The following is a 16,704-nucleotide window of genomic DNA, read 5'->3' on the forward strand; positions in this document are numbered from 1 at the left end:
TCTCAGTCAGGCACACGGGGCTGACCGGACCTCCCAGTCACCACCCATTTTAATTCCCCTTCACACTCCAACTTCTGGCATGATTATCCTTGGCCTTCTCCATTGCCACAGCGAATCAAACCGCAAATTGCAGGAACAACACCTCATCTTCCACCTGGGCAGACTACAGTTTCGCTGAACATCTCAGTCAGGCACACGGGGCTGACCGGACCTCCCAGTCACCACCCATTTTAATTCCCCTTCACACTCCAACTTCTGGCATGATTATCCTTGGCCTCCTCCATTGCCACAGCGAATCAAACCGCAAATTGCAGGAACAACACCTCACCTTCCACCTGGGCAGACTACAGTCTGGAGGACTCAACATTGAGTTCTCCAATTTCAAATAACCTTCCTTCCCATCCCCTCAGTCCCTTTCCAGTCTCTTCCCTGTCCTTCCATTCCTCTGGTAGACCCTTCCTTCCAGCTACCAACCAGATTCATTACTCCATTTGGCCAACCAGGTTGTACCTTCTACCTGTGTTCACCTATCCCTACCTCCACCCCGTTCCCCCCCATCCCTCCCAACCTTTATCTGCAGCTCCCCTTGCACCCATCTCCAGTCCTGAAGAAGGGTTACATCCAAAACATTGACTTCTCTACCTCCTGATACTGCCTGGCTTGCTGTGTTCTTCCAGCCTCCTTGTCTACCCCTATTGAAGACTGAAGCATTTAATATCTCTGTAATTATCTCAGCCCCAATTTTTATTTCCCTTTTTGATTCCTAATCTGCCCTATTCCTGTTTTTACCACCTTTTTACTATTTTAGCTAGCTGCCAGTCTCTTACGTGTTCCTTCTTTGCTTCTCGTATTTGCTTTTTCAACTCCTTGCAGAACCTTCTGTAATGAGAATACACCTGTCATAAGCACAAATTTTCTTCTTTGTCTTAGTTTCTCTTTCTTTTGCCATCCAGGCATTTCTGGCTTTGTTTTCCCTATCTTCCCTTTTGCAGGAATATACCTTGATGATGCTTTAATTATATTTTCTTTGAAATTGGTCCTTTGTTCAGCTATCATTTTAAACCTTAACTCTTAACTTTTCATCTTTCCTGAGTATCCATAGGTGCATCTGATCTGGACCCCATGTTTTATCAGCTATAAGTATCGCCAGCATTTTAATACATCTTTGTTCCTCAACCCTATCAAGTCTTGCACCTTCCTACCAAAATGTATTACCTTGTATATTGTGTTGAACTTCATTTGGCAATTATTTGTCTATTCTGCAAGTTTATTAACACCCCTGTAATTTGTTGATAACCTCCTCAATTATGAATGTATCCCTTCAACCCACCTCTAATTTGGTGTCATCCCACAAATTTATAAATGGTATTTCTGATCCTTGAGCTCAAATAATGAATGTAAGTTTTGAAAAGCAGTGGTTCCAGCACTGATCCTTACAAACACTACTTTCCACTCTTGGCTTTGTCTTGAAGCCAGCTAGCGATTCATTTTGCTACTGCTTCTGCTCCACGTTCTGTCCTTATTCACTGGTCTACTACAAAACACCTTATCGAAGACCTTTTTGAAAATCCAAGTAAATTACATTGACTACATTACCATTGTCTATTTTCTGTTATCTCTTCAAAACATAGGCCCATATACCACAATTTTAACCACACTGCCCTTATCTATTGCAAAAGAATTTGATCACATTAATCAGATGTGATTTACTGAGGATTAATCTACATTGGTAATAATTTGTTAACCATCACTTTTCTCAGTGCTAATTACTTTTATCTATGGTTATCATCTCCAAAGGTTTCCAGAACACCCATTAGACTGACTTATCTGGAGTTACCATCTCTCCTTGTTAAAATGCTGTAATGCCTTCAGAATTACTATGGTGTGAAACAGGCCCTTTGGCCCAACAAGTCCACACCGACCCTCTGAAGATTTTACCGCCTAAATCCATTCCCAATACTCTACATTTACCCCTGACTAATGCACCTAACGTACACACATGGGGCAATTTAGCATGGTCAATTCACTTAACATGCAGATCTTTGGACTGTGGGAGGAAACCGGAGAACCCGGAGGAAACCCATGCAGACACGGGGAGAATGTGCAAACTCCACACAAAAGTCACTTGAGGCAGGAATCGAACCTGGCTTCCTGGTGCTGTGAGGGAGCAGTGCTAAATACTGAGCCAACGTGCTGCCCAAATTCGGTTCTCCATTTCTGAGGTAACACCCCAGATTCGAAGAATACTTTTTAAAAAATGGTATGTAGGTGTCACTAACCAGGCCAGCATTTATTGCCTATCCTCAATTTCCCAAGAGAAAGGTGCTTAGGATGTAGGGACACTTGCAATGCTGTTGGGTTCCAAAATTTTGACTCAGAAGCAACAGCGATATAGCTCCAAGTCAGGATGGTATATCACTAGGGCAAACTTTGTAGGTGGTTATATTCCATGTGTCAGCTGTCCTTTTCTTTCTAGGTGACAAAACTCATGTGTTTGGCAGATGCTGCCAAAGAACCTCCACAATTTCCACTGTTGTGCCCATCTGGACTCTTGTTTATTTTATAAGTTTAGAATTGACGACTTCTGCATCTATTTTCAATCTATTCAATTATGCTTCTATCTCTTTCTTTTATTTTAGCTTCTGTTGCATTGACAGCAGATTTTTTTTCCAAATGAGTAAAGATCAAAACTAAGTACTTTAATTAGTACTTTAGCCATACCCTCTGCCTTCAGAGACTATGTCCTTTTGGTTCCTAATTAGCCGTAGACCTTATTTGACTTCCCCTTCAATGCTTACTAAAGACTTTAGTTTCCTTTTTATGTTAACCATCTTTGAATCCATGTCACCTTTGACTCCAACTCACCACAACCAGAAAATGTTTGAACCAATGGAAGTTGGCCATCTCCAGTTAAATATTTCTATGCCTACTGCATCTTGCCATCTTTCAGAACTAATGCAAACCAAATTACATTGATTACTATTGCCACATGCTCTCCATTAAAATTTTATGGTGTCACACTCTTGGTTGTGCTTACTGACCAGTACTGTTCTCCATCTGCTCATTGACAGTGCCACTGTTGAGTGTGCACCCACTGATGAATGCACTGTCCAGTCTGGTGTCACTGAACATTTTCACAGTTCATTTGTTCATTCATTGGTGGTCAAATTAGAAAAGCTTTCCCTTGATTACAGGAGCTAATTGAGTGAGTGCAACTTGGACCATGTAGATGTTTCCACTTCCAAAACCTCTCATGCAAGCAGGATAGAAATAAGCTGAACTTCTCGCATAGTAGACTGTTCTTCCAGCCTCCTGCTTGTCTACTTTGGATTCCAGCATCTGCAGTTATTTTTGTCTCCAGTCTCCTACATTGGCAATCTTACCCAGTCGGGCAAGATGGAGGATCTGGGAGCTGTCATTTGATCAGCCATTCTACTGGTGAGAGTCCCAGGTCAAACTCTCACCCCCTGCTACTGCAGATTACTTGACCCCATATTCATATTAAACACCTCCAATCTTGTCTACAAACGGAAGCATTTCCTGTCTAACTAAATCATTGTTTCTATCCTTCAGTCTGTTTGTTGTGGATGCAAATGATTTTGCCAAACTCTTATTTTAGTTCTTTAAGCCTTTTAAATTTTTTGCCATCATCTAATCAAAAAGGCACAGTTTCTTCTAAATATAAGTCACCCAATATATTTTATTCATATGTTCTTAATTTTAGGAGGTTCAGTTAAAGAAATGAAGATTGTGTGTTGTTCGTAATTTTCAGGTTCAGTTAAAGAAATGAAGATCAACATGCGAGGCAAACATTACCAGCAGGAACTGGTGCTCAACAATTGTCCTCCTTTATTTCTTACTCTTTATTTTTATTGCTACAATTAAAACACTTAATGTAAACAATGGCTGTCATCACTCAGTACAGAATACACTAATGTGGCCTCATCATACAAAGTGACATTCTGATATAGAATCATAGTGAGTTGGGCCAGTTGTACAGCATAGATTGTGTTGTCATGTACTAACATATGTAGTTCACTGAAGGAAGACTCTGTCTCTGTCTCCTATTCATACCTTCTTTCTCACTTTCTCCCTCCTACCTATTCTGCACCTTAACTCCCACTTCCCCCTTTCTCCCCCTCGTTCTTTCCATCCCACCTCATTGTATCTTCCCCTTCCCTCTTTCCTCACCAACCCATCCTGTTGTTTCTGTCTCTCCTATTTTTCCATATCTCTCTCACTCCCCATTCTTGCTCTCCGCCTCTCCTCACCAAATTCTGTCTTGTTCTGTATATGTAGGGGTGTGTGTGTCAATGTGATTGACTGCAGGGCTGTGGCAGGGTGAGGGGTGATGCAAAGGTGTACCATTGGTGTTAGGCTTATACACACAGTGGATCAGCGTGGCCCATTATGCATGGAACTGAGTTTTATAATGCACAATACAGGACAGAAAACAACCCATTTAGTAGGTGCTTTTGTTTCCCGTAATATTTTGGATATGAAGCTGATGAGTGTTTGTGATATTAATACAGAGATTAGTTTTGTAATGTGTTTGGTATGGTCAGAGATGTGTAAATGTAATTAAATGTCTGAAGAATGAATAGAGGTACCATTAACTATAGAGTGAGCAGGACGCTAAATAGATCTTGTACTTAAACGTGTACTGACTTGAACACAGCACAAAGAAGTCATTGTTCAGGAAATTGAATTTCTTAGATTAGAATAGTCATCAGCAGTTTGGTCCAAGTCCAGGCCCAGGATGTGTGGGTCCAGGCCCCAGGGGATGGGGGATAGGTCCAGGTCCACCAAGGGCAAGTCCAAGCCCTCCAGTGGCAGGTCCAAGCCCAGTGTATGTTGTGCCGAATCAGACTGCCACCGTGGTTTCCTGCAAGGAACAAGCAGAGCTGGGGTTATATTAGAGCCTGGTGCTCCTAGTAGGACTGAATTAACCCTCAGCAGAAAACGCAAGCTTTTGAGATTGGACCTCATACAATCAATTGAAATGTTACCGTTGAACAGAGCATGGTATGGATGCAAAGCTCCCAGAATAGTGTTGAAAACAAAATCCTTCCTGATACTTTTCAATAAAACTGAAAATTCTGGGGTGAGGTGTTTTCAAACAAAAAGCAAATTAAGTGGATTCAGGAACTCTGTTTGAACATAGAATCCCTAGAGTGTGGAAACAGCCCACTTGGCCCATCATGTCTACATCAGCCCTCCAAAGTTCATCCCACCCAGTCATTACCATATTCCTGTAACCCTGCATATACTATAGCTAATCAACCTAGCCTATACATCCCTGGACACAATGGGCAATTTAGCTTGGCCAATCCACCCAAGCTACACATAGTCACAGAGATGTACAGCATGGAAACAGACCCTTCGGTCCAACCTGTACATGCTGACCAGATATCCCAACCCAATCTAGTCCCACCTGCCAGCACCCGGCCCATATCCCACCAAACCTTCCTATTCATATACCCATCCAAATGCCTTTTAAATGTTGTAATTGTACCAGCCCCCTCCACTTCCTCTGGCAGCTCATTCCATAGACGTACCATCCTCTGAATGAAAAGGTTGCCCCTTAGGTCTCTTTTATATCTTTCCCTTCTCACCCTAAACCTATGCCCTCTAGTTCTGGACTCCCCCACCCCAGGAAAAAGACTTTGTCTATTTATCCTATCCATGTCCCTCATAATTTTGTAAACCTCAATAAGGTCACCCCTCAGCTTCTGATGCTCCAGGGAAAAAAAGGCCCCGCCTGTTCAGCCTCTCCCTATAGCTCAAATCCTCCAACCCTGGCAACATCCTTGTAAATCTTTTCTTAACCGTTTCAAGTTTCACAACATCTTTGGGACTGTGGGAGGAAACACACACAGACATGAGAACATATAAACTCCATACAGTCACCCAAGGCTGCACTCAAACACCGGTCCCTGATGCTGAGGCAACAGTGCTAATCTCTAAGCCCTATTCTGCCCTTAAACCAAATAAAGGAGGGCGTAAGTCAGCAAGATCTCATGAAGTGTGTCATAGTTCAAGTTGATTTTAAACTGAACTCACCCAAACTATTTACCCATTTACGCTAAGATCGCTAACATTATAACATGAGGATTCAATTCATGATGAGCTTTTACTGTAATATGACACAATTCAGAGTTCTCTCCAGTGACGAAATACCATTCTGTCATGTTACAAGGTTAGTTGCACAAAGATCTCATTCTAATTGTCTAACACTAGGTCTTATAATATGAATATAAAGTTGTTACACAGAATTAAGACTCATGGGATTTGGGTAACATTAACGTGAATTCACGATTGATCAGTGGACAGGATTAGAGTAATGGGATATTTAGTTGGCATTATCTAGCAAATATCAATACTTAAGCCTTGGGTAGTTACAAATTATCTTAACTTGGATGAAGAAGCCAAGTTTTCTGATACATAAAGGCATGAGGACATAAAGGCTACAGAGGAAAAAAAATTAATCGAAAGCTAAAGCATGATATATTGGAATACAAGTGATGAAGTTTGAAGCTATCCACTTTGCTAGAAAAAGCAAAAATAGTAGATTTTGTTTACACATTGAGGGATTGGAAAATCTTAATCTTTAAAGACATGGATGTTTTTGTATACAAATCAAAGTTAAATGCTGGTAAACCAAGCAATTCAGAAGATAAATCATGTGTTAGACTTTACTGCAATGACATTATATATGATATTTTTAACATGTTCTGGAATAACATGTCCCATTTGATCATCTCATTTAAGGAAAGATGTGCAGGCCTTAAACAAAGTTTCACTCCAGTCATTTCTGGTATGAGGCCATTGTCCCATGAAGAGAGAGTGAGTTGACAAGGTCTTTCTCCTTTGGAGATTAAAAAGGTGTAAGTGATCACATTGGAACAGGTTATATTCTTACGTGCCTTGATAGGGTAGATGCTGGGAGGATGTTTCTCCTCTCTGACAAGCCGATAAACAGATTGTATGCTGAGGGTAAGTGGTTGACCCTCGACTGAAATAAGGATAAATTTCTTGATTCAAATGTTTCTAAATCTTTGTAATTTTATATCATTGTGGTTTGTAGATTCTCATTTTGGAAAGTACATTCGAGTAAAGATTAATAGATAATTGGAAACTCAGAATTGAAGGATATGGGGATAATGCAGGAAGGTGAAGTTTTAACAGAAGATCAGCCATTATTTTACTCCTTTTTTTTCTTTGAAGTCATGATTTTATTAACTGATAAATCAGGCTTGAAAAGGCAAATGGCCAATTACTGTTGCTATTAATGTTCATAAAATCTTGGTACATTACTAAAAACTGTCTCCAACTATAATGTCAAATTTGATTCACACTGAGATCAGTGTGTAATATTAGAACTTGCAAGTTAAAATGGTAGTAAAAAGAGCACAGACATTGAAAAGTGTGATCTTAGACTGTTAGCAGAGCAGGAGAAAAATTGTGAAATGATGTCACTGTACATGGAAGAACAGTGGGATTCATTACGGGGGTGGGGGGGGGGCAATATTTAATCTAGTCAGAGTCAGATAGACTGAGTTGTACAATGCAGAAACAGACCCTGCGGTCCAACTTGTCCATGCCGACCAGATATCCTAAATTAACTAGTTGTGAGAAGATGTATAGCTCAGATTGAGGTTTTGGATGTAGGTTTGCTCACTGAGCTGGATGGTTCATTTCCAGATGTTTTGTTACCCTACTAGGTAACATCTTCAGTGGGCCTCAGGCAAAGCCAACATATTGAGTTATATCCCATCTACCATCCCCTGAGAAAAGGAAGAGGAAGTGACTTCACCATAGGAAATAACATCACTACAGGAAATGACATCACCAACCCAAAGAAATCTAAACATATATATAGAAAGCAGAAATTTTCAGCATTGCTTTGCCTGAGGTCCACTGAAGATGTTACCTAGTAGGGTAAAGTCTGGAAATGAACGTTTCAGCTCAGCGAGCAAAGCTACATCCAAAATCCTAAATTAATCTTGCCCCACTTGCCAGCACTTAGCCCATATCCCTCTAAACCCTTCCTATTCATATGCCCATTCAGATGTCTTTTAAATGTTGTAACTATACCAGCTTCCACCACTTAACACTTAAATCAGATCAAGTAAGTGTTATACTTTTTTAAAAAGAGCTAAAAATTAACCAAAACACTAACTGATTAAATAACTGAAACAAGGTGAGACAGGATTGACTGGCAGTAGGGGGAGGCAGTAGTGTAGATGTATTGTCACTGGACTAATAATCCAGTCATCTGTGCACTGGATACATGGGTTTAAATTGCTCTACTGCTATTTGAATTAAATTATTAAACCTGGAATCAGAACTAGTCTCTGTAATTATGCAACTAAATTGCCATTGATGATTGTTAAAAACCCCATTTAGTTCACCAATGTTCTTGAGGGAGGAAAACATGCTATCCTTACCTGGTTTGGCCTACACATGACTCCAGATTAACAAGCCCCCTGAAATGACCGAGCAAATCAGACAGTTCAGAAATAATTTGGTATGGGAACACATTCTTGTCTTGCCAGTGATACCATCAAAACATAAAAGAAAAATGGGAAAAAAGTCAGGAAGGTAGTACATAGAGGTTTTTGATGTTGTTAGCAACACATTCCTTAATTATTTTTTGGAATGCATAGATGATTTGATTAAGTGTGCAGATTGTTTAATTCTCTTTACATTGGCATGCACACATAGCAAGTTAAAGGACATATCCTATGTGGGAAACAATTGCAATGAACGGGCTGGATAAGAGAGAACCCTATGATGTAGTAATATTTGGATTTTCGAATATCTAAGAAGATGCTGCATAATAGGCTGTTACCCAAAATTATGCCCCTGAGGACTGGGGTGCAGAAAGCAGGAATTAATTATACTTTTTAGAATGCTATATTCTAACTAGTGGATCACTATTTGTGTCTCAGCAGAGGGACCCGTCTGTCCATACAGAACTTTACCATACAGGTATAGTAAGCAGTTTAAGAAAGCAAAAGCTTTGTTAGCAAAAGGATTGTAATATGAGTAAAGAAATCTTTTCACGGTTGTACAATTGGTACAGATATCCAGGACTTGATTAGACCCAATGTGGAACATTGTGTTCAACTGGACCTCCTCACATAAGGAAGGATGCATTTTATTTTGAGAGAGTGCACTGAAGTTCACTTCAATTTCTGAAATGAGAGAGCTATACTACAAGAAGAAATTGTGTAGAATTGGCCCACTATGTCTTAATTGTTTAGAAGAAGGAGAGATGATCTCTCAGAAATATCTCAAATACGTAAGGAGCCTGATGGGCAGGTGTTAGTAGTAAGTATTCAGAGCTGAGGAATCTGGGACATGGAGCCACAGTCTCAGAATAATTGATCTCCTAATCAGGACTGAAATATAAATTTCTTTATTGAAAGAGTCGCAAATTTCAGAATTCTTTAGCTCATGGATCTGTGGATGCTCAGTCATTTGAATACATTCAAGTCAGAATCGGGTAAGTGTTTGGACAATGAACAAATTAGAGGTATGAGGATTGTGCATGAACATGGATTTTATGGAGAAGATTAGTTGATATCGTATTGGATGTGCAGCAGGTTTGATCAAGTAAATGTATTTCAGCGCTCTCTATGTAATGTTAAAACGTAATTGTACAAATCTCAGGGTGAATCAAGTGGTGTGCCTGATTTTGGATGTAGTTATGTCAGAGAATGATCCCTCAACCATCTCAAACTGCTGCCCAGATAAACGTGTTTGAGACTTAATGTTAAGAGGACTGGCCTCCGCAGCTGCCATAATGTGATCTCTCATGCTAGCCCTACTTCTCTTACAGGCCCAACTCATGTCTGAACTCCGGTAACAGAAACACTTTTTATGGTTCTGTATTAGAGAGCAGTCTGTGACACTGCTGATTGCACCATCAAGTATAAAGTTGCCGATCTGTCTGGTTACACTGGCAGCGCCTCTGTCAGGCCATTGACATTGACTTTAGCCTCTAATGCCTGCAAGTCCAGTTGACATGGCAGGGCAGCTGTGCAATAGTTTGCTGTATGAAAATATTGAAATATTTTGCTGTTATCCACTTCTGTCTAAATGCAAGGATTATATGTCATAAAACATTCGTACAGCTGTGAGCAGCCAGGAGCCATCTACTTTGAGATGTATTAAGTCCTCAGCTAAACTGTGCAGCTGCTACTACTCTGATGAGATCAATGAAAGCTCAAGTCATATGACAAACACATTGGATAATTTATCAGTTTTGAAACCCCACAGAATGGATGCTTCATTTCTACCGAAATAGATCTTATTTCCCAAGAGAGAACCATAGCACTGAATGCAGTTGATCCCTTCACTCTGTTCTCCATTCAATTCATAGTTGTTTGCCTCCAGCATTTGCAGCTCACTCACCTGAGACCTGCTTGATTGTCATGACATCTTTTTCCCATGTAGCATTATGGTGAATAGCTCAGGTATTAGGGACTGGAAGAGTTAGATTGGGAAGAAAAGTCCTTTCAACCCAGTTGGCTAAATAAAATAATCAAGGTGTGTTTTAATCAGAGAGAGAGAGGGAGAAGTTGGAAAACACTCAAAGTAATTGAACGAAGAAGGGGATCACTGAATGAAAGGAAGGTTTTCACTCCTGGAGTTTAATTCTTTAAATTTTACTGAATCTATACCTCAGATTCAAGGCTGGAAAACCTTGCACACGATTTTCTCAAATGAGTGCAACTGACTCCTGCTCTTCCAGCCTCCAGCTCCTCGCATCCTCTAGCTGTCACCCTATGGTCGACCATTCTGCTCCTTCCAGCCGTGGGCTCCCTCGCAGGATTGTCATGGTATGGAGTCCTTTTTTCTAAGTACTTCATCACAATGTCTCTGTCACAGGATTGGTGTCCTGATCCAATCAACCAATTGAAATGCTGGGAGCCCACACGGCGATGCCAGACGTACATGGAGGGACTAGGACAGGAATGTGACCACGACTGTTGGTGTAGTTCTGTGGAGGCATGTCTCAGAGCAGCTGAGTTTTGCAGGCAGGCCTCTCTGTATGAGGGAAGTCTGGCAGGTGGAGAATACCTGGGTCTACTTGGTGAGCTGGAATACAAGAACTTCTTGTCATGACCCAGGATTGCTTCTCTCCGATCTGAGGAATGCTTGGCAGTGTCCCTTCTTGGTTCCAGAAATTCATTGTTCAGGCTGGAGAACAGATCAGTAATTTCTCCACGCCGTCCCAGCTTTTCAAAGTTTACTGTTCTGCCTTGAAACCTAGAGGTTTCCTCTGGTTCCTTTGTTGCTTTAATATATGAAGATCGTCTGGTCAGTGAGGGTAGTTCTTCTGACTGTGACCCAGAATAAAGTCTCATACATGAACTACAATTGGTCTGGTTGGGATATGACACTGGATGGTGCAAGTTTCGCACAGGCCATTTCTCATTCAATCCAATACAAGATTTCACTGCAGGCACTGTCTTTGTCCCACTCTGAGAAGCAACATGCCCTGCAGAGCAACTGGCCAATTTCCTACAAGGTAACGATAGTCGTCTTGTGAAATATTTTCTGTTATAAATATCCTGGTGATGTAATTCATTATTGCTGATAAATGGAATATACGGGGATTCCAAGTCTTTTCTCATATCAGTTCCCCTGGTATGTTGGGAGTGCTTAGGGAACTCATTTGATGTCATGGAATGAGGGTTGTGAATCTCAGTAAAAGGTTTTGAAGCTACATATTTGCTTTCTAGTCTGTTCTTATATTTAATTATTGGTCGACCTGACCATCTTGTCTCGCGTTCAGAAGCCAGAGATGGAGATAATGTTGCTGGAAGGTAGCAAAGTTGGTGTCTGTTAGAAATATAGGGAACTGAAAGTTGGCTATCCATGGCCTCTGACCCTTCAATCTGCTGTGATGGTGCTTTAGGAAGTCTGTTTGTGAGGTTTTCACCTGCACGTGTCCAATGTTCTATTGTTTTTGTTGCGTTCTCCAAAGAACTTTCCACGTTTGTGGATGAGACTAAATCTTTGGCCGCCTGCAACATCATCTTCATATTGGCCTGAGAAAAGCTCGAGGAGACAATGGGAGAGGCCACATGGAGTGGGCTGGAGACTTCCTGTACACCACTGAAACAACTGTAGATTCCCTGAAAAGGATGAAGGGAAACAGACAACTTTGTTACAATTCCATTCACAGCCAAGGGCAATTGAAACCCTTTCACCCCAACCAATCAGCTAAAAGACCAACTCTATAATCACAATTCTGTGGTGAAAATCAGAAAATTTGATTTCTGTTAAAGTGAGACTTGTCATTTCTGGAGAGCCCTTGTGCCTTATGTCTGTTCTTGTCGGGCAGGTATAACACAGGAATGATGAAGCTTCCTCTAACTATCCCCATCAAATTGTCCCTGGGCAGATACAGCATAGGGACAGAGGGATAATCTGTTCCAAGACATTCCATTCTCTCTTAATTTGCAGGATATTAGTTAGTGTAGGAGGTATTGTAGTACCTCAAGCTCTTTTTGCTACTTAAAGGCAACTACTGTCAATTCCTTTGATGTACAAGGGTTTATAGCAAACCTGCCTCAAATTAAAGCAAAGAGGAGTTGCTACTGGAAATGGAAAAGCCTGTGCGAAACCAGATTGTGATCTGTTCACATCTCTGTGGTGGTTTTGATTTCATGGATCTGGATTCATACTGAAGATGACCACAATACTGTACTGGTTATTAGGTTGGTCAGAAATTTTGCAGCAGTAGCTTTCAAACCTTCTCAGCATGGACTCAAATAACTGTGCACCAAATCTTGTATTGCCTTTTCTTGTCATTGTGTGTGCTCTTACATTAATTTTTAAAAATTTTGAGTGTTATGCTTATTGTCTCATTTGTATTTTATTTCCCTTTTTGGATAAGTCCTGGCTGCAAACATCCCATACTCTTAGCTCCTGCCCCCCTCGCTCTCCACTTTCACAATCCCTGTCCTCATCACTCCCCACGTGAGGCAAGATTTAGATCTATCCGCCAGCATTGTAGTTGTGCTCTATATCCTGTTTTCATAGAGTCCCTATGCGAAAACAGGCCATTTGGCCCAACAAGTCCACACTGACCCTAAGAAGAATAACCCACCCAGACCCATTCCCCTACCCTTTTACACTACATTTACCCCTGACTAATGCACCTAACGTACATATCCCTGAACACTATGGGCAATTTAGCATGGCCAATTCACCTAACTCCCACATCCTTTGGATTATGGGAAAAGACCGGAGCACCTGGAGGAAACCCAGACAGACACTGGGAGAATGTGTGCAAACTCCACACAGGAGGTGGGAATCAAACCCGGGTCCCTGGTGCTTTGAGATAGCAGTGCTAACCATTGAGCCACCGTGGTTTTATGTTGCTTCAGCTTCTACCATCAGGGTCCCAGGAAAGATGTCCACCATTGCAGTAATCATATGGCCCTAAATTTCGAGTCCTTTATTGAAGGTGAAGGTTAGTGGGAATCGTAGAATCCCTACAGCATGGAAACATTCAGCCCAATAAGTCCACACTAAGTCTTCAGAAAGCATCCCACCCAGACTCATCCCCCTACCCTATCCCTGTAACTCTGCATTTACCATTGCTAATCCATTTAACTTGAACATCCTTGGACATTATGAACAATTTGACATGGCCAATCCACCTAAGACACGCACCTTTGGACTGTGGGAGAACATTGGAGCACCTGGAGGAAACCCACACAGACACGTGCCTAGTTGGAATTTAACCTAGGTCCCTGGCACTGAGAGATGGCAGTGCTAACCACTGAGCTACTATGCTGCCACTTCTGTATTGGGAGCATCCTGTTTATGGACTACTTCTTGGAAAGAGGTGATCCTGTATTTGGAAATCCATCCCTTTTTTAAGAGAGTTTCTGCATCGGGATGATAGTGTTGTACTGGAGTCCCTGTACTGCAGATGATTCAAGAGCTGGTGAGGTAAATTAGATCCCTCATATCCAACACAGGATGAAATTTCTGAGCAGTTAGGAGTTGATGAGTGATTATGACTAATAATCGTAGATTTATAAGTGACTACTTTGCTTGACTAGCCTGACAACATTATTTAATTTAAAACGCAAGATAAATAGTGTGGCAGGTCTACAAAAGTAAGGTCTCACAGATTAGTCTAATGGAGGTTGGAATCCCATGGAATGTGATGGTGACATTTGGGGAATTGAAAGTTAGTCTGCAAATTTCTGGTGAGTGATTTTCACAGGTCACTGAGGTTGCACTTACTCAACCCATAACTTGCATTGAAAGCAGTGGCAGCACCTTGAATGTAGAAAAGCCCTGCAGTCTTCATTGAGGCACAAGAAAAGCCAAAGATGACACAGACAGATGAGGATTGAATAAAACCTGGTCAGGGGTGCGGCTAGAAGAGAAGCTGAGAAGTTTGGGAATGAATTCCAGATGTTGTGGCCTATGCAGCTGAAAATTCAGTTGCCAAAAGTGTGAGGGAAGGAAGGGCTGGATTTTCAAGAGGCCCATATCAGAGGATTGAAGATTATATTTACTATTTTGAATACTAGTCACTTCTCTATGATTGCTAAGTAAATTTGATATTTTCCAGTAAGTGGTGAAAGGGAACTTAGTGGACTTTTGTGTCCTATTACATTTTCCCAGTTTGTGGATAGCCTTTGTTTTGTATTGCTGTTAAAGTTCTGATTATGGAAATGGTCAGTAATGTGGAACTCCAGAAAGTGTAGCAGAAAACTTCAAAAATATAACTGCAAAAGCTTTTAAAATTGATGCAGTCCAAGGTTTTGTATCTTATGGTGTAGGATTCCAAAGTCAAGAGGTGTGTGGAGAATGAGTCATTGATTACTGGGAATAATCATAAATGTGGATTTTAGGCCACAGTCTAATCATTTTTAATTTTATTGAGCAGGTCAGAGGACTGAATGGCCTACTTTTTCTCTTTCATCTTTTTTTACTTTTATTATATAGTGTAATTGTTGAAAATCTGGGTTTCTGATTAACTAAATCGAAGGTAATAGGATATTCTTCAATGGCAGTGAGAACATTAGATGATGGATTAAGACAAAATACCATGGATGCTGGAAATCTGAAATGGAATGCCCTGAAGAAAAGTCATACCAGACTCGCCACGTTAACTCTGATTCTCTCTCCTCAGATACTGCCAACTTACTGAGCTTCTCCAGCATTCTGTGTTTAAATCCGATATTGAGATGTTCTAAAAGATCAATATTGTACTGAAATAGTATGACAGTCCTGCTACTTAGTAAATCATTTGTTCTCCCATGCTTGGGGCATGGTTCTGGTCAATATAGTACCAGAAGGATATTTCAGTTTAACTGTTTTTTATAAGGAACATCTGTGGATGTTTGAAGTATGTCTAACAATGGACCTCAGGGTAACGGTGATCATGTCAATGTAAAGTTATTGTAGCAATGCTCTGATGACATCATGAATGGTTCAAGCAATAAGTGGAATAGTGATGAACTAGAATACTGGTTAGTGCAAGTCTGCATGCAGTGGCACTCACTCCCATTGTCAGTGTTTACAATAGTTACAGTCTGCCCTGATCCTCTCTGACTCTTGCCCTTTCCCCCTCAGGCTGCTGCCCTTTACCTCCTCTGCCCTGTGCATTATGCTGTTTCTGTTTTAGGCAGCTTACCCTGCTGATTGCCAGAAGAAAATCTGTCTTGCTGGATTTCTTCACATGATGTCTCAGCTTCCAATAAACCAAGTGTTCCCAAGCGAAGACCAGCAGACTGAGGCCCATAGCCACCAGGAGCATGTAGAAGACACCAGCCATATTATCAATGTCCAATTTGCTGCTCATTGCCTCATTCTTCTCATTCTGACAGATTCCTGTCAACCACACAGTGTGCAGCTTATGTGTCTCTCCTGTAGAAAATGCAAAAAGAAATGCTTTATTATGAGTGGGATACGAGGAACGAACAAGCGTGTGTTAAACTGAATGAGATATTGAAGGGCAAAGAGTGTTAGGGACAGTGAAATTAGACATGGGTGGATTTTTATAAATATTTTTAGCACAGGAACAAGCTATTTTTTTCCAAATGACTCTGATGTTACTGTTCCACACAAGTCTCCTCTCACCTGTATTTATCCCATACCATCGATATATCCTTGCTATTCTAATTCTGACATGTTTATCTATTGTCCTCTTAAATGTATCAGTGCTACTTACCTCCATCATTCTCTGTGGTAGTGAGTCTCAGAGTCACTACTCTGAGAAGGATATTTTTCCTGAAATCCCTACTGGGTTTATTGATAACTATGGTATAATTATTGACCCAGTTTGGATCCCTGCAAGTGGGCATATCTTCTGTATTTATCCTATTAAACCTTGTCATAGTCTTAAACACACAATATTCTCTTTTCAAGGGGGCAAAGCCCCAATCCATTCAATTATTCCTGCGAAGTATAATCTTTCAGTCTTGGTGTCATTCTAGTCAATTTTTTTGCACATTTACAAGTGTCTCTATCCATTTTAATATGAAAACAAGAATAGTTCAGAGCTCCAAGTATGTTTTAACCAAGTTCCTGTCCAAGTTTAACAAACAGCACTGCTGCCTCACAGCGCCAGGGACCCAGGTTCGATTCCACTCTCAGGCGACTGTCTGTGTGGAGTTTGCATGTTCTCCCTGTGTCTGCATGGATTTCCTCCCAAAG

At 40.9% G+C, this 16,704-nt stretch overlaps 1 protein-coding gene across 3 annotated transcripts in view; it reads right to left on the reverse strand.

The window, feature by feature from the left end:
* Window positions 1–3,745: 3,745 nt before the first annotated feature.
* Window positions 3,746–16,704, reverse strand: part of LOC122562073 (glutamate receptor ionotropic, NMDA 2C-like) — a 126,374-nt gene continuing 113,415 nt past the window's right edge. The window contains exons 12-14 of one of the 3 annotated variants that reach the window (XR_006315205.1): window positions 15,683–15,915; window positions 10,423–12,152; window positions 3,746–4,885 (exon numbers count right to left, since the gene is read on the reverse strand). Coding sequence is in view for 2 of the 3 variants with exons in the window: in XM_043714557.1 (XP_043570492.1) it covers window positions 4,865–4,885; window positions 10,692–12,152; window positions 15,683–15,915 (1,715 nt within the window). In the remaining variant the exon portion in view is untranslated. The remainder of the gene's footprint in view (window positions 4,886–10,422; window positions 12,153–15,682; window positions 15,916–16,704) is intronic. The other 2 variants (XM_043714557.1, XM_043714559.1) reach the window with 2 other exon arrangements.

Source organism: Chiloscyllium plagiosum, chromosome 24, assembly GCF_004010195.1.
Source record: "Chiloscyllium plagiosum isolate BGI_BamShark_2017 chromosome 24, ASM401019v2, whole genome shotgun sequence".
In the NCBI taxonomy this organism is placed as follows: domain Eukaryota; kingdom Metazoa; phylum Chordata; class Chondrichthyes; order Orectolobiformes; family Hemiscylliidae; genus Chiloscyllium; species Chiloscyllium plagiosum.